The sequence below is a fragment of the Lepidochelys olivacea genome, assembly GCF_965140295.1.
Source record: "Lepidochelys olivacea isolate rLepOli2 genome assembly, chromosome: 9".
NCBI lineage: Eukaryota > Metazoa > Chordata > Testudines > Cheloniidae > Lepidochelys > Lepidochelys olivacea.
The window spans coordinates 32,440,033-32,465,183 of record NC_140419.1 but is presented as its reverse complement, the minus strand read 5'-3'; the positions used below and the strand labels follow the sequence as shown (position 1 = coordinate 32,465,183).

The 25,151-nt window shown below is 44.7% G+C and overlaps 2 protein-coding genes across 6 annotated transcripts in view; both read right to left on the bottom strand.

The window, feature by feature from the left end:
- GK5 (glycerol kinase 5) overlaps nt 1–11,153 on the bottom strand; it is an 84,309-nt gene extending 73,156 nt beyond the window's left edge. For all 4 annotated transcript variants that reach the window (XM_084639757.1, XM_084639758.1, XM_084639759.1 and 1 more), the window contains exon 1: nt 10,940–11,153. In XM_084639757.1, coding sequence (XP_084495883.1) covers nt 10,940–11,077 — 138 coding nt within the window. In that variant the 5' untranslated portion in view covers nt 11,078–11,153. The remainder of the gene's footprint in view (nt 1–10,939) is intronic.
- Nucleotides 11,154–19,083: 7,930 nt separating this feature from the next.
- The window catches only part of XRN1 (5'-3' exoribonuclease 1), a 79,000-nt gene continuing 72,932 nt past the window's right edge, over nt 19,084–25,151 (bottom strand). For both annotated transcript variants that reach the window (XM_084638704.1, XM_084638705.1), the window contains exons 39-43: nt 24,953–25,134; nt 24,554–24,667; nt 24,352–24,469; nt 23,296–23,456; nt 19,084–22,839 (exon numbers count right to left, since the gene is read on the bottom strand). In XM_084638704.1, the coding sequence (XP_084494830.1) occupies nt 22,543–22,839; nt 23,296–23,456; nt 24,352–24,469; nt 24,554–24,667; nt 24,953–25,134 (872 nt within the window). In that variant the 3' untranslated portion in view covers nt 19,084–22,542. The remainder of the gene's footprint in view (nt 22,840–23,295; nt 23,457–24,351; nt 24,470–24,553; nt 24,668–24,952; nt 25,135–25,151) is intronic.

Genomic DNA, 25,151 nt, shown 5'->3' with positions numbered 1-25,151 from the left:
TTGGCATGATGCTACAAAGTGTGCAACCCTTAGTTTACCTGGTGATGATTAATTTTTTTGATGTGATTTGTGTCAAGCTTCATTTGGATAGAAATTGGAATTCACTTAAAATGCACAAAAACAACATTTTAAAACTGTTTCTGTATCTGCAGAAGAAGCTACTGCTGTCAAAAACTTGTTTAGAACTTCAGCAAACTCTGGTTCCTGGTACTTAGCCAGTGACTTCCACCAATTCAGTGGTTTGCCTTTCTTTCAAACTTCAGTAGCAAACATGTACTGCTTAAATATTTTTATTCAATTTAAATGATTCTAGAGATTATACTAAACGTAGGCCTTAACAAATTGTCAATTTAAAATTCAAATATAAACAGGTTTATTTTTTAAAAGGAACATGTATTTTTATCAAAAAATTTTATTTAAATTTAAAAATCCAATTAAAAAAAAAGTCTTTAAATCTACCTTGCTCATGGCCTAAGAACAAGAAAGGTTGTGGGGTTTGTTTGTTTGTTTTTAGTATACTGACAAGAGAAAAAAAAACATACCAAATTAAATAAATAAAAATGACAAACCAAAACCTTTACTTACCAGACGATGAAAGTAACAAACCTTGAGTTTTATGTCAGTTTTGAAATTGTGAACCTTTTCTAAAGGTCTGTATAGCTTAAAAGAAAGACTGCCCATTGCTTTCTACATGCAGATTCCTTTCTACATACAGATTCCAGTCACCGAATTCAGAAGCATGGTACCTGCCAAATACTAGTGGTTCCTACAGTCTCCACACCCCAAGTATGAACAAGTGGTTTAAATACTGAGGGCACGTCTTCACTGGCAATGTTAAAGCGCGGTAGCGCTTTAACGTGGCTTGTGTAGTTGCGGCATAGCACTGGGAGAGAGCTCTCCCAGCACTCTAAAAAACCCACCTCCATGAGGGGTGTAGCTCCCAGCGCTGGTGCACTGTCTATACTGGCACATTACAGCGCTGAAACTTGCAGCGCTCAGGGGTGTGTTTTTTCAAACCCCTGAACAAGAAAGTTGCAGTGCTGTAAGTGCCAGTGTAGACAAGCCATGAGAAATGTCCCAGCTGTATTTTTTCCTGTAATGTTCTCCAAAATGAGAACTTACAACACTGTTTTGAGCTCAGCGTTGCATGTTGAGTTGAGTGCTGTTCCAAACTAGCCCAAACACCTTCGCTGATGTATCTCAAGCCTAACTTGCAATAAATCAATGTGTATTGATCTTGTACTGGGTTTAGAAAGCAAAAACAACCCATTTTGCCAACCTCTATGGCAATTCTGTCTTGTACACATTTGAGTACGAAGACAAAAAAATCACCAAACTTATTTGGGAGTCAGCCCCAGTCTGCACAAAAAACAGACACTTTCAAAAATTGCTTAATTCAGGACCATCAGGAGTAGTCTCAAACATTTTTTTAAAAAAGCATTTGAAGGTAATTGTAACCAACCTATAATGACTGGTGCACCCAACTACACTGTTTGCTTAAACCAGCTTTAAAAAAAACAACAAAAAAATAGGCTTTTTGTAGCATAGATGTGGGCTTAAAACAGGAACTGACAACCCACTAGAGTGCTGCTGAATTATAACCATGGAAAATTAAAAACAAACTTTAGCACACCATTTTCAACTGCAAAACACATGAAAGTGCTTTTATGCTAACTGTTTAACTGAATTACCACCCAACTGTTTCTTCATGTATGATGGATCACAGATGTTTTAACTGCATTAGAATATAGCTACCAGCTCAGCACCTTGAGCTGGACTGCAGAGTTCTCTCAAAGGACTAACAAAAGTTATTTTTAGAGGGTATTAGCCAATTTTGTATTAAAGAAAACCACAAAAAAATCTATCAAGAGTTAAACTGAACATTAAATAGCAAATCCAATGTCTATACAAAATTTTAATACTAACCAGCCTAACAAAAAAGCTAACATAATATACATTTTTCTCATCGAGGACAGATAGAATTAGTAGTAAGGTGAACTTCAAATCTGTTAAGTTCTAAAGAAACAGAAGAGAGAATTCTATCAGTATATTATTGGTAGAATAAATTAAAAATATAAAAGGCTAAGAGATTCTTGAATCCAAAGTGTAGGAATGTTCAAAGGAAACAATATGCAGTTTGTATGTCTAATGCTGATCTTTGAGCCGCTTCTGTGACCAATATAATATTTCACTTAACTACTTATACTGCACCGCAGTCTTGTTCATCATGACATATCTGCACTCAAACTCTACTGTGAAGAAAATATTAAAGAGTACCACTAATTCAGAGTATAATTTAATTATGCTACTTTGCAGCTATGTAGCACCTTTCATTAAAGGAGGTCAAACCACTTTGCCAACATTAAGCTTTGCAACACAACTCTGATGTAGGCATTATTATACCCGTAATGTAGAGAGTTAAACTGAGGGAGAAAAACACTAGAAAACTTGCCCAAGATGAGTTAAAAAAAATAATCTTCAGAGTTGAGACAACAACCCAGTGCTCCTAACCCCTAATAATCTCTCTACAACAAGTGCATACTCCTCTCTTCCATCTTCCCAAGAAAGGATCTTTCCATCATCAAAATTAATGTATTTCAGTATATCCACTGACAAACATAGTAGGATACCCTTGTCCTCTCTTGCCCCAGAACTAACATGGCTGGCTGTCCACATTTTGATGTGACAATTACCCAGAAAGCATATAAAAGATGAAAATTACAGTAGTCTGCAGGCCAGGATTTTCTTCAACCAATTACTCCTGAAGGAATTTTATTCCAAAAAATTAAAAATTCTGCAAAATTCTGCATATTTTAAATGTGGAGGCTCCAGCATGGTAGTGGGGAGTACAGGCCACTGACTGCATGGAGGTGGGAGATCACCCTGTTGCCTTCCCCTGTCCCCGGGACACGGATTAGGTGGTGACGCTGCAACTGACCCTGACGCACTGCAAGGGTCAGGCCTGCCCCAGAAACACCCCAGGTCCTGCCCCTCCATACTGTGCGCACCACAATAGCAAGTGAGACAGATAGAGTCTCACACACATGCACAGCTCTGGCCCCCAAACAAGGTGTGAGGCAAGCAGGCTAAGCCCGGCAGGATCCAACTGTGGAGGGGCTTAGTGTGGGGGGATCTAGGTGTGTGGCAATCTGGGTGCGGGTGGCTCACTGGGGGAACTGGATGCACAGGGGCCCATTGGGGGGTACCGGTGCAAAGGGAATGGGACTCTGCAGGGGTGATCCAGGTGAAGGTGGGTGGGGCACAGTGGGGGGGCATTGTTAGAGTGGAAGTCTGGGTGCAGCTGGTTGGGGCCCAGTGGAGTGGGGGTCTGGGTGCAGGGGCTCATCAGGCTTGGGGTTTGAGTGCCAGTGGGAGCCGTGATCGGCCGAACCTGCAGACGCGGCAGGTAAACAAACTGGCCCAGCCCGCCAGGGGCTTTCCCTGAACAAGCAGCATCCCAAGTTTGGGAAACACTGCTTTACGCCAATTCACAGATGTGTGTTTGTTTGTGGCACAAAATTCAGGGGCAGTTAAATGATTAGATTGGTTTGAGCAAAAAAAGCAAATAGCACAGGTGAGTGAACACAAGTAGGTTTTGCTAGCAAGCAGAGGGAACATAATCACACTTGGTTAAGGATGACCTAGTAGATTTCTGGTTGGCTTAAAAGTTTTATTTTAATATGTAGTTTAATAGGTGTTTCATATGCATGTGGTTTTTATGTGAAGTGCAAAAGATAACTGGATGAGACTTTGTGTGTATATAATGTCTACTGCAGTTTCCATGGTATGCGTCCGATGAAGTGAGCTGTAGCTCACGAAAGCTCGTGCTCAAATAAATTGGTTAGTCTCTAAGCCCTGGTCTACACTAGGACTTTAGGTCGAATTTAGCAGCGTTAAATCGATGTAAACCTGCACCCGTCCACACAATGAAGCCCTTTATTTCGACTTAAAGGGCTCTTAAAATCGATTTCCTTACTCCACCCCTGACAAGTGGATTAGCGCTTAAATCGATGTTGCCGGCTCGAATTTGGGGTACTGTGGACACAATTCGATGGTATTGGCCTCCGGGAGCTATCCCAGAGTGCTCCATTATGACCGCTCTGGACAGCACTCTCAACTCAGATGCACTGGCCAGATAGACAGGAAAAGAACCGCGAACTTTTGAATCTCATTTCCTGTTTGGCCAGCGTGGCAAGCTGCAGGTGACCATGCAGAGCTCATCAGCACAGGTGACCATGATGGAGTCCCAGAATCGCAAAAGAGCTCCAGCATGGACCGAACGGGAGGTACAGGATCTGATCGCTGTTTGGGGAGAGGAATCCGTGCTATCAGAACTCCGTTCCAGTTTTCGAAATGCCAAAACCTTTGGGAAAATCTCCCAGGGCATGAAGGACAGAGGCCATAACAGGGACCCGAAGCAGTGCCGCGTGAAACTGAAGGAGCTGAGGCAAGCCTACCAGAAAACCAGAGGGGCGAACAGCCGCTCTGGGTCAGAGCCCCAAACATGCCGCTTCTATGATGAGCTGCATGCCATTTTAGGGGGTTCAGCCACCACTACCCCAGCCGTGTTGTTTGACTCCTTCAATGGAGATGGAGGCAATACGGAAGCAGGTTTTGGGGACGAAGAAGATGATGATGATGAGGAGGTTGTAGATAGCTCACAGCAAGCAAGCGGAGAAACCGGTTTTCCCGACAGCCAGGAACTGTTTCTCACCCTAGACCTGGAGCCAGTACCCCCCGAACCCACCCAAGGCTGCCTCCTGGACCCAGCAGGCGGAGAAGGGACCTCTGGTGAGTGTACCTTTTAAAATACTATACATGGTTTAAAAGCAAGCATGTGAAAGGATTACTTTGCCCTGGCATTTGCGGTTCTCCTAGATGTAGTCCTAAAGCCTTTGCAAAAGGTTTCTGGGGAGGGCAGCCTTATTGCGTCCTTCATGGTAGGACACTTTACCACTTCAGGCCAGTAACACGTACTCGGGAATCATTGTAGAACAAAGCATTGCAGTGTATGTTTGCTGGCATTCAAACAACATCCGTTCTTTATCTCTCTGTGTTATCCTCAGGAGAGTGAGATATAATTCATGGTCACCTGGTTGAAATAGAGTGCTTTTCTTCAGGGGACACTCAGAGGAGCCCATTCCTGCTGGGCTGTTTGCCTGTGGCTGAACAGAAATGTTCCCCGCTGTTAGCCACAGGGAGGGGGGAAGGTTGAGGGGGTAGTCACGCGGTGGGAGGAGGCAAAATGCGACCTTGTAACGAAAGCACATGTGCTATGTATGTAATGTTAACAGCAAGGTTTACCCTGAAAGAGTGTAGCCACTGTTTTATAAAATGTGTCTTTTTAAATACCGCTGTCCCTTTTTTTTTCTCCACCAGCTGCATGTGTTTCAATGATCACAGGATCTTCTCCTTCCCAGAGGCTAGTGAAGCTTAGAAAGAAAAAAAAACGCACTCGCGATGAAATGTTCTCCGAGCTCATGCAGTCCTCCCACACTGACAGAGCACAGACGAATGCGTGGAGGCAAATAATGTCAGAGTGCAGGAAAGCACAAAATGACTGGGAGGAGAGGTGGTGGGCTGAAGAGAGTAAGTGGCGGGCTGAAGACAGGGCTGAAGCTCAAATGTGGCGGCAGTGTGATGAGAGGAGGCAGGATTCAATGCTGAGGCTGCTGCAGGACCAAACCAGTATGCTCCAGTGTATGGTTGAGCTGCAGCAAAGGCAGCTGGAGCACAGACTGCCACTGCAGCCCCTCTGTAACCAACCGCCCTCCTCCCCAAGTTCCATAGCCTCCACACCCAGACGCCCAAGAACGCGGTGGGGGGGCCTCCGGCCAACCAGCCACTCCACCACAGAGGATTGCCCCAAAAAAAGAAGGCTGTCATTCAATAAATTTTAAAGTTGTAAACTTTTAAAGTGCTGTGCTTAAAGTGCTGTGTGGCATTTTCCTTCCCTCCTCCACCACCCCTCCTGGGCTACCTTGGTAGTCATCCCCCTATTTGTGTGATGAATGAATAAAGAATGCATGAATGTGAAGCAACAATGACTTTATTGCCTCTGCAAGCGGTGATTGAAGGGAGGAGGGGCGGGTGGTTAGCTTACAGGGAAGTAGAGTGAACCAAGGGGCGGGGGGTTTCATCAAGGAGAAACAAACAGAACTTTCACACCGTAGCCTGGCCAGTCATGAAACTGGTTTTCAAAGCTTCTCTGATGCGTACCGCGCCCTCCTGTGCTCTTCTAACCGCCCTGGTGTCTGGCTGCGCGTAACCAGCAGCCAGGCGATTTGCCTCAACCTCCCACCCCGCCATAAATGTCTCCCCCTTACTCTCACAGATATTGTGGAGCACACAGCAAGCAGTAATAACAGTGGGAATATTGGTTTCGCTGAGGTCTAAGCGAGTCAGTAAACTGCGCCAGCGCGCCTTTACACGTCCAAATGCACATTCTACCACCATTCTGCACTTGCTCAGCCTGTAGTTGAACAGCTCCTGACTACTGTCCAGGCTGCCTGTGTACGGCTTCATGAGCCATGGCATTAAGGGGTAGGCTGGGTCCCCAAGGATACATATAGGCATTTCAACATCCCCAACAGTTATTTTCTGGTCTGGGAATAAAGTCCCTTCCTGCAGCTTTTGAAACAGACCAGAGTTCCTGAAGATGCGAGCATCATGCACCTTTCCCGGCCATCCCACGTTGATGTTGGTGAAACGTCCCTTGTGATCCACCAGAGCTTGCAGCACTATCGAAAAGTACCCCTTGCGGTTTATGTACTCGGCGGCTTGGTGCTCCGGTGCCAAGATAGAGATATGGGTTCCGTCTATAGGCCCACCACAGTTAGGGAATCCCATTGCAGCAAAGCCATCCACTATGACCTGCACATTTCCCAGGGTCACTACCCTTGATATCAGCAGATCTTTGATTGCGTGGGCTACTTGCATCACAGCAGCCCCAACAGTAGATTTGCCCACTCCAAATTGATTCCCAACTGACAGGTAGCTGTCTGACGTTGCAAGCTTCCACAGGGCTATCGCCACTCGCTTCTCAACTGTGAGGGGTGCTCTCATCTTGGTATTCATGCGCCTCAGGGCAGGGGAAAGCAAGTCACAAAGTTCCATGAAAGTGCCCTTATGCATGCGAAAGTTTCGCAGCCACTGGGAATCGTCCCAGACCTGCAACACTATGCGGTCCCACCAGTCTGTGCTTGTTTCCCGAGCCCAGAATCGGCGTTCCACAGCATGAACCTGCCCCATTAGCACCATGATGCATGCATTGGCAGGGCCCATGTTTTCAGAGAAATCTGTGTCCATGTCCTGATCACTCACGTGACCGCGCTGACGTCGCCTCCTCGCCCGGTATTGCTTTGCCAGGTTCTGGTGCTGCATATACTGCTGGATAATGCGTGTGGTGTTTAATGTGCTCCTAATTGCCAAAGTGAGTTGAGCGGCCTCCATGCTTGCCTTGGTATGGCGTCCTCACAGAAAAAAGGCGCGGAACAATTGTCTGCCGTTGCTCTGACAGAGGGAGGGGCGACTGACGACACGGCTTACAGGGTTGGCTTCAGGGAGCTAAAATCAACAAAGTGGGTGTCTTTACATCAAGGAGTATTTCAGGCAGGACTTCACGGAGGGTTCCAATAAGAAATGGTGCACCTAAGTTATCGTTCTTATTGGAACAAGGAGGTTAGCCTGGCCTCTGATTGATACATGGCTAGATTTACCTCGCTGCACCTTCTCTGTGAGTGACTGCAGTGTGACCTAGAGGAATGAGTCCCCTAGACAGGGGAGGAGGCAAATGAGTACAAAACAAATCTGGTCTATTTCTTGTTTTGACCCACTCCATCTATCTGTTACATCTTTGGCTGGCAGCAGAGGGTGCAGAAGGACTGCATGCCATCCACATCTCATGGCTGCTCGGCAGAAGATGGTACAGTATGACTGCTAGCCATCCTCATCTCTTGCCTGCCTGGCAGAAGATGGTACAGTACGACTGCTAGCCATCCTCATCTCTTGCCTGCCTGGCAGAAGATGGTATAATACGACTACTAGCAATCCTCATCTCTTGCCTGCCTGGCAGAAGATGGTACAGTACGACTGCTAGCAGTCCGTATCGCCTGCCCGCTCACCATAAGACGGTTCAATAGGACTGACTGCAGGACTAAAGAGAATGACCTGGTCAAGTCACTCCAAATTTAGTCCCTGCGCCCATGTCTGCCCAGGCGCTCCCAGCCGACGTGGCCAGGAGAACCTCGGACACGACGAGGACGACTACCAATCGTATTGCACCGTCTGCTGCCAGAAGGCAATGGGTTGCTGCTACTGTGCAGCAAAGCCGTACCGTGTCTGCCAGCACCCAGGAGACATAGGGTGACGGTTACCTGAGCGGGCTCCATGCTTGCCGTGGTATGGCGTCTGCACAGGTAACTCAGGAAAAAAGGCGCGAAATGATTGTCTGCCTTTGCTTTCACGGAGGGAGGGAGGGAACGGGGGCCTGACGATACGTACCCAGAACCACCCGCGACAATGTTTTAGCCCCATCAGAGTGCTCCATTGTGACTGCTCTGGACAGCACTCTCAGATGCCCGATTGTTTGCCGTTGCTTTGACGCCGGGAGGGGCGACTGAGGACACAGCTTACAGGGTTGGCTTCAGGGAGCTAAAATCAACAAATGGGGTGGCTTTACATCTAGGAGTATTTCAGGCAGGACTTCACGGAGGGTTCCAATAAGAAATGGTGCACCTAAGTTATCGTTCTTATTGGAACAAGAAGGTTAGCCTGGCCTCTGATTGATACATGGCTAGATTTACCTCGCTGCACCTTCTCTGTGAGTGACTGCAGTGTGACCTAGAAGAATGAGTCCCCTAGACAGGGGAGGGGGGGAAGCAAATGAGTACAAAACAAATCTGGTCTATTTCTTGTTTTGATCCACTCCATCTATCTTTTACATCTTTGGCTGGCAGCAGAGGGTGCAGAAGGACTGCATGCCATCCACATCTCATGGCTGCTCGGCAGAAGATGGTACAGTACGACTGCTAGCAGTCCGTATCGCCTGCCCGCTCACCATAAGACGGTTCAATGGGACTGACTGCAGGACTAAAGAGAATGACCTGGTCAAGTCACTCCAAATTTAGTCCCTGCGCCCATGTCTGCCCAGGCGCTCCCAGCCGACGTGGCCAGGAGCACCTCGGACATGACGATGACGGCTACCAGTCGTACTGTACCGTCTGCTGCCACAAGGCAAGGGGTTGCTGCTACTGTGTAGCAATGCCGTACCGCGTCTGCCAGCACCCAGGAGACATAGGGTGACGGTTACCTGAGCGGGCTCCATGCTTGCCGTGGTATGGCGTCTGCACAGGTAACTCAGGAAAAAAGGCGCGAAACGATTGTCTGCCCTTGCTTTCACGGAGGGAGGGAGGGAACGGGGGCCTGACGATATGTACCCAGAACCACCTGCGACAATGTTTTAGCCCCATCAGGCATTGGAATCTCAACCCAGAATTCCAATGGGCAGCGGAGACTGCGGGAACTGTGGGATAGCTACCCACAGTGCAACGCTCCGGAAGTCGACTCTAGCCTCGGTACTGTGGAAGCGCTCTGCCGAGTTAATGCACTTAGAGCATTTTCTGTGGGGACACACACACTCGAATATATAAAACCGATTTCTAAAAAAACGACTTCTATAAATTCGACCTTATTCCGTAGTGTAGACATACCCTAAGGTGCCACAAGTACTCCTTTACTTTATAAACCAAAGACCTGTCTGCTCTGCACAGATATAGCACAAGAGTGGCCAAACTCACTTACCCTCAAAGCCACATATGATACTCTTCAGAAGCTCAAGAGCTGGGTGTGCATACCAGGGCTTCTGCCCTGTGGCGTGATGGTGGAGCTGCGGGGAGGGGAGTTTTGGGGATTCTGCACTATGAGGTCCACCTGCCAGTGGTTGGGGCTTTTGCCCTGGGGGGGGAGGGGGGATCTCGGAGCTTCAGTCGCAGGGGAGGACCCTACTGGAGATAGGGGCTGAAGCCCCACTCCTGCTGAAGTGTCCAAGCCCTTGCAGGCACCTCCCGTGGTGCTGAAGCCCCACCACCTGACACAGGGCAGAAGCCCCGAGCTCCTCCCCAGTCTGGTAGTTGGAGAGGGGGTGGGGGGGCACGTGGGGCTCTGCGAGCCGCATGCAGCTCTGGAGTTGCGATTTGGCCACCCCATATAGCACGCTTAGCGCGAGGCGGCTTTACCCGGGTTTCCTTGGCTAAAACATCCCTTCCCCCTGTACAACATGCTGTGTTTCGCTCGTGCTATCACACATCTGTGACGCGTCTGGGGATCCTCCACAATAAAACACGTTCTATGCAAGCAACGCGATTTTAATCTGGTTGGGAAAAACCTGAATGAAATACATGCAAACGCAAGGGCTGCCACAAGACACGAGAACACCTGGAACAAGGCGCATTGAAATGGCTCATTAGAACACGCTACAAACGGCTTCCTTCATTCTGTACCCGCGAATCCCCTGTAAACCTTCCCCTCCCCCCGTGCAGCGCCGAGCCGTGGGAGGGGGCAGAGGAGGTGCGTGCGCGGCAGGCTGCGCCAGGGGGCGCCGGGGTTTGCTGGGGCAGAGCGCCGCACCCTAGGAACGAAGCTGGCTGAGGCAGGGTCTGAGCCGCCGCCGCGCCGCAGGAAGTCGAGCCCCGCTCCGCGGGGGAGGCAGAGTCTGCCCGTGGAGGGGCGGGGACTGGCCCACACACGGCGGGGCTAAGGACGGAGTGACGGCAAAGCCCCGTCTCCGAGAAGCTGCCGGGGGAAGGGGAGCGCGGGTTACAGGGCGCCCGGAAGGGGAAGAGGAACAAGGTCCCCATAGGATGTGGTAATGGGTGGGGCTAAGCTTCCTCCCAACCCACAGTAATCTCCTCCCCCTTCCCGGCCGCTTTCCCTCATTCACCGTCTTGCTGCTAACGCTTCTGACTTGGGCTGTCTTGTCGTAGACGTGGCAGCGCAGCATTATGCTGCCCACATCGACCCCCACCACATACGTGGCGGCGGCGGCGGCGCTCGCCCGCCCTTCCTTGCAGCGCGACATCCCCCAGCATGCGGCGGTTGGGCGGGGCGCGGGCTCGAGCTGACTGGACCGGCTCAGCTTCACCCTGCCGCGAACGAACCACAGCCCGGCGGCGCCCCTACGCCAGGGGCGGGCCTATGGGTGGCCAGGCCGGCTGAGGGGGGAGGGGCCGGTTGAGGAGGGCTCGGAAAGGCCGGGGGCAGGAACGAACAGGGCAGGGATTAAGCGGAGTTCCGGGGAGCTAAAACTACCTGTTATGGGCCAGACCCAGCCGAGCCACTGCTGGTACTTTAATACATAAACAAACTAAAACCCCCGATCAGAGAGGCCGAGTACTAATGACCCAGGTGTGCGGATCCCCCGTTCTGCCCCAGGCGGGCCACTCGCCACCCTTCCCTCAAGGTCCCCACGTGCGCCCCGCCTCTTCTTGCCCTCACTCCGCCCATGCCCCACCTCTTCCCGCCCAGCGACTCCTGAACACCCCTGGACACCTGATGCGGGCAGGCTGGGGGAAGAGGGGGAGTTGCTGGTCGATCATCTTATGGTCACTGCTGTCCAGGTTGCCACCCACTTCTACTTCCCCTACCAATTCTTCCCCATTTATGAGCAGCAGGTCCTGAGGAGCATGGCCCCTAGTTGGTTCCTCCAGCACTTGCACCAGGAAGTTGTCTCAAACATTCTCCAAAAACTTGCTGGATTGTCTGTGCACTGCTGTATTGTTCTCCCAGCAGTTGTCAGGGTGATTGAAGTTCCCCATAAGAACCAGGACCTGGCATCTGGAAACTTTTCTTGTCCGAAGAAAGCCCCATCTGCCTCATCGTTCTGGTCTGGTGGTCTATGGCAGATGCCCACCACATCATCACCCTTCTTGCTCTCGCTGCTAAACCTAAAGACTATCAACAGGCTTTTCTCCAGTTTCATACCGGAGCTCTGAGCAATCATACTGCCCTCTTACATACAGTGCAACTCCTCCACATTTTTCTCCCCTGCCTGTCATTCCTGAACAGCTTATATCCATCCATGACAGTGCTCCAGTCATGTGAGTTACCCCACCAAGTCTCTGTTATTCCAATCCCATCATAGTTCCTTGACTGTGCCAGGACTTCCAATTCTTCCTGCTTGTTTCCCAGGCTTCTTGTGTTCATGTACAGGCACCTAAGATAACTAGCCGATTGCCCTACTTTCTCAGTATGAATCAGGAGGCCTCCCCTGTTGCACTCTTCTCCTTGTGTTTCCTCCCGGTATCCCACTTACCTCAGGGCCTAGGTCTCCATCCCCCGGCAAACCTAGTTTAAAGCCCTCCTCACTAGGTTAGTAAGCCTGCCTGCGAAGATGCTCTTCCCTCTTAGGTGGATCCCATCTGTTCCTAGCAATCTTTCTTCTTGGAACAACATCCCATGGTCGAAGAATCCAAAGCCCTCTCTCCAACACCCCATCTGCGCAACCACACATTTACTGCCACAATTTGATGGTCCCTACCTGGGCCTTTTCCTTCAACAGGGAGGATGAACAAGAACATGACTTGCATCTCAAACTCCTTCATCTTTCTTCCCAGAGCCAGATAGTCTGCAGTGACCCACTCAAGGTCATTCTTGGCAGTATCATTGGTGCCCACATGGAGAAGTAGGAAGGTGTAGCAGTCCAAGGGCTTGATCAGTCTTGGCAGACACTTTGTCACACCCTGAATTCTAGCTCTAGGCAAGCAGCACACTTACCGAGTTTCCCGGTCTGGGCGGCAGATGGATGACTCCCTTCCCCTTAGGAGGGAGTCCCCAACCACCACCACCCGTCTCCTCTTCTTGGGAGTGGTGGTCGTGGAACCCCCATCCCTAGGTCAGTGCATCCCATGTCTTCCAGTCAATGGCGTCTCCTGATCCCTTCCCTCAGATGATTCTTCCAAACCATTCTCCGCCATAGTACCTGTGCAGAGAACCTGAAAATGGTTTCTTACCACTATCCACACTGGGGGTACATGGGTTCTCCTTTTTCTTCTACTGGAGGTCACATGTTGCCAATTTTCTTCCATGTTCTGCACCCTCTCTGATTCTTCAGCATCTGTGCCTGCAGTACCAAACGCGGACTTCTATTCAGAAAGTCTTCATTTTCTCTGACACAACGCAGGGTTGATACTTGGGTTTCTAGTCCTTTAACCTTCTCTTCCAATATGGAGACCAGCTTGCATTTCGTACAAAGTTGCTTCTATCCTCTGGGAGAAAGACAAACATGGCACATCCTGTGCAGGTCACAACAGCTGATCGATCACTCACTATCCATACTTTCTTCATTCTAAGAGCCTCTTCAGATGATGTATTTAGTGCTCACAGAAGCCTGAAAGACAAAAACTCTGTGGGAAGTGCCACCCAGGCAAACTCCCTGTTTGCTTCTCCTCTATTCGCAGCTCACTCGGTTCGCAACTGGCTGCTTTTTTATAAGGCTGCTGGCTCGAAGCAGTTGCCCTGGCTCAACCATTCAAGGTCCACCTGGAACAAAGCACTCCCAATTCACACTTTCCAAACAAACAACCACACCGTCAAACAGTCACACTTTTCAAACAAACAAACTGTCACACCGTCTCTGCAACTAGCACCAGTCAAACAAATGGTCACAGCAGACAGACACTCGGATATTCACCCCACCAGCTCACAACATAGCCCCACCCCAGTGCAGCAGCACTCATCGTAGCTTCTCTCAGACAGTTCCCAGGCAAACTCCCTCTCTTTGCGTCTCCTCTGTTCACAGCTTCCAGTCTACCATGGAAATGGTAGAATTATCAATAATAATGCAGAAAAGGCAGAAGTGTTAAATAAACATTTCTGTTCTGTAATTGGCAAAAAACCCAAACCCCAATGATATAGTCTCATCACATGGTGATTACACTTTTTAATTCCACTGGTATCTCTGGAGGGCTACTAAAGTTAGACATTTTTAAATCAGCAACTCCAGATAACTTGTATCCAAGAGTTTTAAAAGAGCTGCTACATTAATGCTGTACAATTAATGCTGATTTTCCACAAGTCTTGGAGCATTAGGGAAGTTTCAGAAGACAGGAAGAAAGCTAGTGTTGTGCCAATTTTAAAAAGGGTAAAAGAGATAACATCGGTAATTATAGGCCTGTCGGCTTGATTTTGATCCCAGGCCAGACAATGGGGTGAATGATAAAGGACTCAACTAATAAAGAACTAAAGGAACTAAACTAATAAAGAGGGCAATGTAATTAATGCAAATCAACATGGGTTTATGGAAAATAGATCCTGCCAAAATGACCTGATTTTTTTTTTAATAGAGATTACAAATTTGGTTGATAAAGGTAATGGTGTTGATGTAATATACTTAGACTTCCGTACAGCATTCGACTTGGTAGCTCACATTTTGATTAAACAATTAGAATATAAAATGAACATGGCACACATTAAAAGGATTAAAAACTGACTGATAGTTCTCAAAATGTAATAGTAATGGGGAATCATCATTGAGTGGATGTGTTTCCAGTGGAGTCCTACAGGAATGGGTTCTTGGTCCTACACTATTTAACATTTTTATCAATCACCTAGAAGACAACAAAATCATCACAGAAAAATTTTGGAGTTGATACAAAACTTGGGGGAGTGGTAAATAATGAAGAGGACGGGTCACTGATTTAGAGTGATCTGGATTGCTTGAGAAGCTGGGCACAAGCAAACAATATGCATTTTAATGCAGCTAAATGTGAATGCATGCATCTAAGAACAAAGAGTGTAGGCCATACTCACACGATGGGGGACACTCGTGGGAAGCAGTTACTTGAAAAAAGATGTGAAGTGGTGGCAGGTAATCAGCTTAACATAAACTTCCGGTGTGATGATGTGGCCAAAAGAGCTAATGCGATCCTGTGATGAATAAATGGAAATCTCAAGTAGGAGTAGACAGGTTCTTTTACCTCTGTATTTGGCCCTGGTGCAACTGCTGCTGGAATACTATGTCCAGTTGTAGTGCCCACAATTCAAGAAGGATGTTGATAAATTGGAGATGGTTCAGAGAAGAGCTGTGAGAATGATTAAAGAACATGCCTTATAGCTGTGGTCCCCAAACTTTTTATGTCATGCTCCCACTTACCTGTAATGTAATCTGTTTGTGCGCCTCCAGGAGCTGGGGCCAGTTCTGCTGCTTGGAGCCGAAGCCAGGGCTCAGCTGGGGGCAGGGTTGTGGCCAGAGCCTACGTGGTACTCCCTCCCCGCCTACCTTGGGGGCTGGCCCGGGCCCTGCTGCGGCTGCGCCCCCCTGAATGTTCCTCCACATCCCCAAGGGGGATATGCCCCACAGTTTGGGGACCACTGACTTACAGTGATAGACTCAAGGAGCTCAATGTATTTAGCTTAACAAGAAGGTTAAGGGGTGACTTGTTTACAGTCTGTAAGTATTTACATGGGGAATAAATATTTAATAATGGGCTCTTCAGTCCAGCAGAGAAAGGTAAAACATGATCCAATAGCTGGAAGTTGAAGCTAGACATATTCAGACTGGAAATAAAATGTAAATTTTTAAGAGTAATTAATCATTGGAATAATTTACCAAGAGTCATGGTGAATTTGCCATCATTGATAATTTCTTAATCCAGATTGGATGCTTTTTAAAATATGTGCTCTCGGAATTATTTTGGGGAAGTTCTATGGCCTGTGTTATACAGGATGTCGGATGAAATGATCACAATGGTCCTGATTGGTCTAGGAATCCATGAATTTATTTTTAAGTACCGAACAACGTCCTCTCTCATTGCTGCAACCTGATCTTTGTCTTGGAGAAGCAGGCAGTTCATTTTCCAAAAAAGTGATTTTTGGGATCCATCCCAGCTATCAAAGACTATTCCGCTTGGTGCATGAATGATCTGCAGCTCTTGTCTGGTTCATTAAGGATTCAGAGACTAAAATAAAATCTATTCTAGTATATAACTGAGGAAGGTGTGAATAAAATGTGTGAGCTCTTTTCCCTAGGTGCAATTCTCTCCAGCTGAGAGACTGAATTGTTGGCACAGAGAAGTTAATGCTGCACCTGCTTCTTATAGCCTCGTCTTTTTTTTTTTTTTTTAAAGTCAGATCTGCCCTTGTGAGGAATTGGTGTGCAAGTGAAGTCTCCTCCAGCTATAACTTCCCCTTCTCCAAAGTGTTGCAGTTTTTTTTGAGAGTCATTAACATTTTTTTTGCTTTTGATTGGGAACATACACTGAGCCTACTGTTGTTGAAGCACAATTGCTGGGTTATTAATAAGACAAAACATCCCTCCTTATCCTTAAATTGATCTTTAATCTGAAAAAGTTCAAGTTTAAAAAATATTATGCCCACTCCTCTTTCCTTTTCTTTGGCTGAAGCAAAAAGAAAGGCTGCTGAAAACCAATTAATTACCTTTCATCGTAATAATTGGCCCCTCCTGAGAAAATGAGTTTCTTGAAATAAAATAATCTGAGAGTGTTTTGTGTTTTTGTTTTTAAGTTCTGCCAGGTCTTTTTTTTCTTTTTAGTGTCATTATTTAGCCCTTTGACGTTCAAATATGTTACTTTAAAAGGAAGAACCATTGATAACTATTTCACTTTACTTAAAATCTTGAAACTCTCATTCTTTAGCTGTTTGATGGCATGAAGCCTTGTGTGGCCATGTCTCTCTTGTTTCTAGTTATGCTGCATTTGCGTACCTAAATATGGCTTAGTTTTTGTCTGTAAACTTTTGTATTTCTTGTAATAATTTCCCTCTACCCCTCCTGCATTCCCTTTTCTTTAAATCCAAAAATAAAATACTAGAATAGCATATAAATCAGACCTCAAACAACTGCGCTTTGCTGAACCCCCAGGTCCCGTACTTTCCCCATGAACACTCGGACTATTTCACTTGTAATCCAAAAAAGCTATGTTTTCCATTTATGGTAATCTTCACCCTTAGGGATAGATTACCGGGGGGGGGCGCAAAATTTTTGGCCCGAAGGCCACATCGGGGTGCGAAACTGTATGGAGGGCCAGGTAGGGAAGGCTGTGCCTCCCCAAACAGCCTGGCCTCCGCCCTCTCCCACTTCCCACGCCTGTCAGAACCCTCCCCCTGCTCCTTGTCCCTTAACCACCCCCCAGGACTCCACCCTCTATTTAACCCCCACCCCCAGAACCTCTGCCCTATCCAACTGCTCCCTGTTTCCCGTCCCCTGCCCACCCCTTCCCGGAACCCCCTGCCCCTAACTGCCCCCCGGGGACCTCATCCCCTATCCAACTGTCCTCTGCTCCCTGACTGCCCCCCAGGAGCCCCTGCCCCTTATCCAACCCCCTGGTCCCAGACCCCTTACCATGCTGCTCAGAGCAGCATGTCTGGGAGCCGTGCCGGAGCCAGACACTCTGCGGCGCTGCCCTGCATGAGCGCACAGCCCCACTGCCCAGAGCACCGCCTGTGCAGCGGCGTAGCCACAGGGAGACGACAACAGGGAAGACCAGGGGCTAGCCTCCCAGGGCAGGAGCTCAGGGGTTGGGCAGGATGGTCCCATGAGCTCTAGTTTGCCCACCTCTGGATTATCATCGGATCATTTGAGTTACAAAGAGAGGATTTACACAGAACCCCTAAATGCTCCTCTACTTCCCATCTCCATTCTCTTCCATCCCCCTTTCCCCTTAATCACTCCTTCCTTAGTGTCCTTTAGTGTGTCTATTTTTTAAGATACAGAACACATCTCTCACAGAGATATGATAACCCCAATTAAAGCACACTTCACACTATTTCCCTTCCGACATTAATATAGTTACTTTACAACTGTTCATTCTTGGTGACTCCCAAGAAGTCCCTTCTGGATGGGGGCTGCTTTAGCTATAGATGAACTAGGCAGGTGCCTAAGTGAGGGCAGATTTTTCAGCAGCTGCCTAGGGTTGCAGATTCATGAGAAGCAGCGTGCTGCCACCTCCTGATCTACTTGCATTCATAAGCAGCAAAAAAGAACTTTGGAATAGTTGGGCCCACTCCACACCTTTATGCCCTTGGGTTGGGACACCACGACAGAGGCGCAGCTCCAATGGACACTGCTGGCTAAAAGAATTCAAACTTGACGCCTGGGGCACATGTACTATGAATGAAATACATATTGGCAAGCACTCAAAGGAGAGGATTCTCCCCCTTCCCTCTCCAAATAACAATGGAAGAAAATAATGCAATTGCCTTTTAAGGCTTTTAAAGTTTAAAATAAGTTTTAAAATGTTGAGGTTTGTGACACTGATCATTTTATGTAGCAACTTGTTACTTATTCAAATAACAAAACTATATTTTCTTTCTTTAAGGAGTTTACATGCATCTCAATTTGTATCTTCAGTACACGTTCTGTCATTCTACTTTGTTCAAGGGTTTGCCTGACAGAATATTATTTGCCTGACGGGGGGAATATTATTAGATTGCTCTGACTGGAAAACATCTCCAGAACTCTCTGGTCTGAGTATGGGAAATGGCTTCTTACCAGAATGTCATGTCACTGATACTACTTTTCCAGATGTCTTCATGTCAAGAGATCATATACTGTACTCCTTGGAAAAAATTTTTTAACTTATCATTCTTGACTGTTGGGATCCTCATGGCCCTTCAGTCACCTCTAGGCTTTACAGGTTACAGCTGCTCATGTGGGGATCCTAGCACTATGCTCTCCCATTACAGAATCAAGTGTTATCTTCTGACCGCTGCTCTTAATTAGCAGCAGAAGCTCAAGCAACGTTAGCAGATCCTCAATAGCCAGTTGAAGGTGTTTCATTTGTAACTGACTGGCAATCATTGAAAATTCATGCTTTTGGTCTCCTGAATGACTGGTGATGAGACATCAAGCAACCACTCCAGTAAAATGGAAGCTTGCTGCTCTTTGGAATCAGAACAACTGGGTTTTTAACAAGTTTAACCCAATTCTGAAACTTTGGATTAAGGGCAAGGTAAGGTTGTTCCCAAATAACAGGCACTTGAATATAAAACACTTAAGATAAATCATGTTTCTAGTTTCAATATTTAATCCAAGCAGACGCAGACAACAAACAGGTTTATAAAATTATTCTGTTGAATTAAAATTCTGTATAGCATTTAACTCTTATGAATAATTTTTATCCTTCAGTGTATCTTATGTTCATATTTTAAAATATGTTTGCACAGTCCTTTATGCAACTACATACTAGAAATCTGCAGATGCACAACACTAAACAGGACAAAAAAATACATTCCATATCCATTCATATGCAAATTGAAAACATTTCACTTGGCAGATAAACAATGAAAAGTTATTTTAAAAAAATCAAACTACAAAAATGCACACATAAAAGTCTTCCCTTCTGGATTTTTAATAAAATACTGCTCTGTATAAGATCTAATGAAAAATTCCAGTACTTACAAAATACTTTATATCTATGAGAAAAATGAATGTTTAAAGTTATACCTGTATGAATTAAACATAATTACAGAGTTGACATAGAATATAAAAACAAAAGAGCTGAAATAATAGATGATATGGCATAGGTCAATGTACACATCACATGTAAGAGAACATGTGAAAGCTAAAATAAGTTGATTGGGCACCAGGTAGTGGACATTACAGAACCCATAAATACAGATAAAATGGACAGTAAGGGTAACTAGGAAATAGGGACTAATACAGTACACAGCAGATATAGAATCAAATATTTAACTTATGTATAGAAATTTAGTATGGCAGTTTCAGTGGCACTGGGGAAAAATTCAGCTCCTGCTTTGAAAGTAACCATTTCATGAGGGAAAAAATGGTTTATTTATACTTGTATTGGCATAGTCTCCTTCACAAATCATTCTTTACATATTTGCATATCTGGCTATCTAGATACAAGAGGACACTATAAACTATGTAATTCAGTATTTCAGCAGAGACTCTAGTACCTGCACCCAGCATCTACTAGCCATGTAATCTTGGGGATAACACTGAAAAACAAGGTTTTATGGAGATGAAAATCTCTTTGGAAGGTTTGAAGGTGTGCTAGCAGAACGTAATCCAGTTTTCTCCATAATGGGCGCTTCTCAAACGATCCCACACTGGAGATCAAATAATAGTACAAGAGACTGGGAACTCAGGGTATGGAAATTTAGTTAGGAGAAGCAACATTTTAAAAATATTTATGTCAGTATCATGCCAATATCATCCCTAATGTTGTTGATGAGATACAGATACATTGTGAAGGTCAACTTTTTCTTAGTGGAATGTACCTTAAGACCCTCTGAAAGGCAAAGCTCAAAAAATACAGGAGTTAATATATTTTGATAGATGTTGCCTCTGAGAAACAGGATTTTGAACCCTATAAATCTAAGTTAATTTAAACAAGAAATTGTTTCAATTAATTTAATAATTAAAGATCTTAAAATTCACATTGTGAAGAAGGAACTCACATTGGAAAGCATCAGATTTAAGGAAAAGCACACAACACAACAGAATATAGATGAACCTTTGAGACTAAGTAGGAGCAAGATGCTATTGAGAGACTCACTATCTTCTTTAAAAAAGTTGTACAAAAGTTAATCAGTGTAAAGACCTGCAGCTTGCTATTCTAGCTTGGAGATGTGTAGGGATTTTGAATGAGTAACAAGGCACAACATAAAAATAATCCTGAAATTACATGATTTCTGGAATCAGAGTTTAAATACACTGGATCCACATACAGAATCTGTCATCTCTGTGGGACAGTCAATCCAGATTAACCAGAAGAGTTTTATGATTATGTACAGACTACTTAAAAGGACTGGCATATCAGAGGCCTAGAAGACAAGTATCCGGCCAAAAAATACCAAATAAAATTTCTGAGAGAATACACTGTCTATGGGAAGGATAGAAGTAGCAATAGCTATCAAAGACCCCCTGGAAGGCATGACAGCAGAGAGGAGACAAAAACAGTTTTGGGAAAATGAATCAAAAACCTTAGGAAGAGAAACTCTGTGAGATGAAATTGGACACTACTATAGGAAAGTGAAGCTATGTTACCTTGGCAAAATAGCAAGACAAGAAACCGAAGAAAATTCTGCAAACTTGCATGTCCTGCATGAAGTCTGCTTAGAGACAATGTATTGAATCACTGATTAAAGTCTGACATATCACTAATCCTTCTACGGTTTGGAGGTAAAGTATTTTCACCAGGACAGACAAGAATAAGGTAAAAATGGTGGTGCAGACTCAGCCAACATCTGCAGAGTGCACCAAATGAGACGAGACATCAGACCAAGTTTTGCTTTGGATCCATAGACTTTTCATTTATGAAGAATAAGAATTGCATGGATGCGTGGATCATAAGGTAGTACAGGGCCCTTTCAGTTTTTTCTTTCTTTTAGATAGACAAGATACATAAAGAATTAAGATATTACTAGTTAAAGTGATAATTCCCTCCAAAAAGGTAAATTGAGAATTTTTTGTCTGGATGTTATTAGGGAATAAGCTTAGAACTCTAACTCAAGGATGACAATTTAGTGTGTCCTCTGCCACCATATATTACCATGAAATTAAAATATCTATTAAAAGCCAGCTAACTACCAAAAAAATAATAATTTAGAAAAGAGAACCTGTCAGATTACAAAGTTCACTGTATGGTGAAAACTGCAGGTGGGAGAAATTGGCTCAAAGGGTAAGCATGAGTTTGATTATCATGCTATATATACAAATACCTTTGCGTTCTACTCATTTTATAATTTAGAAAAATTCAGGATTTTTGTGGTTTTTGGAGTCCATGAAGACGTGCATGTGGATGTGTAGTGGAGGTCTACGTTGGTAAAGTGGAGTCAGATTTTAAAATGAATCCCAACTAGCAACTTTATTAATATAATTTGAACTGAGAACTTCATTTGCAAGTCAGTTTGCATTTGCTTATATAAGCCAGTTGTCTTCCATTAATTTATTTTTGTTCTCTGTCATATGAAATTTACAGGTAAATAAAAGCCTTCTCTATTTTATTACATTACCATGAAAAAGGAGTTAAAATACAAAAGATCGTGTTAAGCAATGTTCAGTGCCTGACTTATTACTGCCCCATATCCCACCCCAAAAGCAAGGCAATTCTGAATTAGGATTCCCACTCTAATATTATTGCTGCTCACCCGCTATAGTATGTAAGCCACTGTTCAGAGACCTAGGCACCAATGGATTGTGTGGTGACCTTAATTCAGGATTTTCTGGCTTTTATCAGTTTAAGTCAAGATCTTTAATCAAATTTTAACATAATTTTTATATGTATTTATCAACAGCCTGAAAAAGCCTACCAACTGAAAGTCTTTCACTCTTTATTATACTTATTTTTTTAAAATAATGCTTTATGATTTTTTAAAGGAGAGATAGATATAATATATAAACACGGGGGTAAGGGGAAAAATAAAATCATACTTAAAATGGTTGATTTTTCTAAATAGCATTATGATTTTTTTAAGGATATATATATCTGTCCTTAAAAATCATAAATTATATATATGAAGAACACTGGGGGAAGAGGAAAGATAAAATCAGTCTAGCTACAGTATTTATTCTGAAGATTTTGGTGCACCAAAATTGACAGCCAGTTTTCTTGGCTTTCGTTTGCTAGAAATGTTTGGTGTTGATTTGTTATGAGGAACGTCTGGAGTAGCTATGTTGTCTTGAAAACAAACAGTAGACTGAACAGCTTGAGGAGATTTTAAAGTAGTTGAAGTATCTTGTTGAATGGGCTTGTTGGTGTCAGAATACATTAGCTGTTCATTCTTTAGTGGTACAGCTTGAAGGGAGCTCTGGAATTCTTTGAACTCGGAATTTTTCTTGCTAGCAGCCCTTTTTTTAGTTACCTTTAAATCAAATAAATATTATTTAAAAGAATGTCCTCTCACAAAACTGAAAAAAATTTACCACTATAAAAATGCACATAGAGCAGTTTAATAATTTTCTAAAACTAAACAATGTATCCACAGGACTGTCTTTGCAGCCATTATATCTCTAAAAATAAGATTACAGGATTGTCACCCTGAAGCCTAGAATATCTGTGGAATCAGTGGAAAGAGATGGAAACAGCTACAAGCATGGTTGAGAGCTCTCTTTGTTCAGAATATCACCACATTGAAACATTACTGGCATTCAGGGTCTGATACAGACCAGTTTTTAAGTTCTTGGCCATTTTCGACTTATGTATACACTTGACTTTACAAGTTACATCCGTGTGGCAGCATGGGCTTTCAGCTTGTATATAAATACTTTTAACATCTTTTACAAAAATATGATCTCAAGACAATTCCTGTCATACTTACCTGTAGAGGAATAAACTGGTTGTGAGTACCAACTGGTATAGTTCCTGCAAGAGGCATATTACCATGATATGAACCGGGATAGTAAGGTTTGCCATGAATAGGTACTGGAGCTCTCCATGGCACTGGACCAAACATGTGAGATGATGGAGGCATCATATTGGCTGTAAAAAACAACAAATAACGTTTAGTTTCTATTACTTCCTTTTAGGAGGGTGGGGAGTTCTCCAAACGCAGAGTATCTCCAGGATATTTTTTCACTTTGCTTCTTTCACCACAAAGGCCCTGTTTTACAACTGAGAAGGGCAGAATGCACTCTCTCTGAAACCAGTCAACAATGCAAAGACTGAGGAGAAGTGGGGGAGCAGTGCCTGCTTGGGGACCTCGAATCCTACCCTATTGCTAAGTGCCTAATTGCTGGTCACCACTGTCACAACCCTTCTTGCATTCTACAAAAATAGCAGAGTATTAATGGTACCATGGGAATTTTCAGCAGGCTTTCTTGGGTTGTTACATCACGACACTGCTTGGCAGAGCGTGGCAGCCTTCCTACATAGTGTCTCAGGGAAGTACTGAAAAGACTCTAGAGCTGGTTCCAAAAATTATGACAAAGGGTGCCTTGATTTGCCAATTCAAAGATGATTGTTAGCTATAGGAGAAAATACTAGAAAAATACTAGTTGAGATGATATGGAGAGGAAGTCACAAAAGCAGAGCTTTCTGGCAGGTCCTAGAAGTAGATGTGTCTTCCTTCCTACTGACCAGGACCAACAGTTCTAGTCTGCTTCCTATTGTATTCAGGAGAAAAACCAATAGATAGCACATTGACACATGTCCTGAGAAGAGCGACTGAACAAATGGAAGGTGTGGAATTCTTTGTTCTTAATTCATGTGTCCATGAGAGGAGGTTCACAAATTTCCATTTTCAAGGAGGCTCAGAGGTACATCTACATACAGCAGGGCCTAAAATGGTGTTCTCTGGAAGTCACCCATCTTCACAAAATCCTATTAGAATTACAGTCAAGTTTTCATTATTTGAAAAAAGTGTGTTATTACTTACCAGTGGGTTGGGTGAAGACTGGAGGAATGGATCCAGGTGGTACAGGAGCTCCCATGGACTGATGATTTGGAAACATTGATGGAGGTGGCGGCAAAGAAAAGTTCACTCCTAAAGAGCTCTAGTTAAGAGAGAATAATTTATTATAACAGGCTCAATAAAACAAGAAAAAGATACAAGGTGTTATACAATATATTGTTCTCACCAATCGTTGTAATGCAAAAAATGCAGCTCTCTCCTTGGCTTCATTTTCAGAGTGACACTGAGGTCCATGTACTAATAAGCCATTGGATAATTTTACTTGACAAACTGTCATGGTCTATGAAAATAACATAAAATAGATTTTTTTCATGAAAGTTTTTTTGTCATCACTGTATGCAAGCAAACAGAAGAGTTAAAATTTGAGACAGATTAACATGAATTAATACAATAGTTTTAAGTTCAGAATTTTCTTTTGGAAACGAATCAAACCAAACAAGAGGCATCAAAGTCTCATCTACACTGGGATTTTAATTATTAGTGCAAATTCATAGCAAAGGGCATGATTTACATGCATGCAGCTTACTCTACCAGCCTGTAGTTATACCTATAAAACAAACCATACCTGTGGTGTTCTGAGGAAGGAGAAATCTGGTTGTGGCATTCCAACCAGGGAACAAATACGAGAGAGTTCAGATACTGGGGTAGACAACGCAGACTGTGGGCCAAGGAGAGGGTGACCTCCAGTTTCCAAAACCTGAGCATTATGAGGGCCTCCTACACTATGAGGCTTGTTCATGTAAGCAGCTATAAAAAAGAAAACA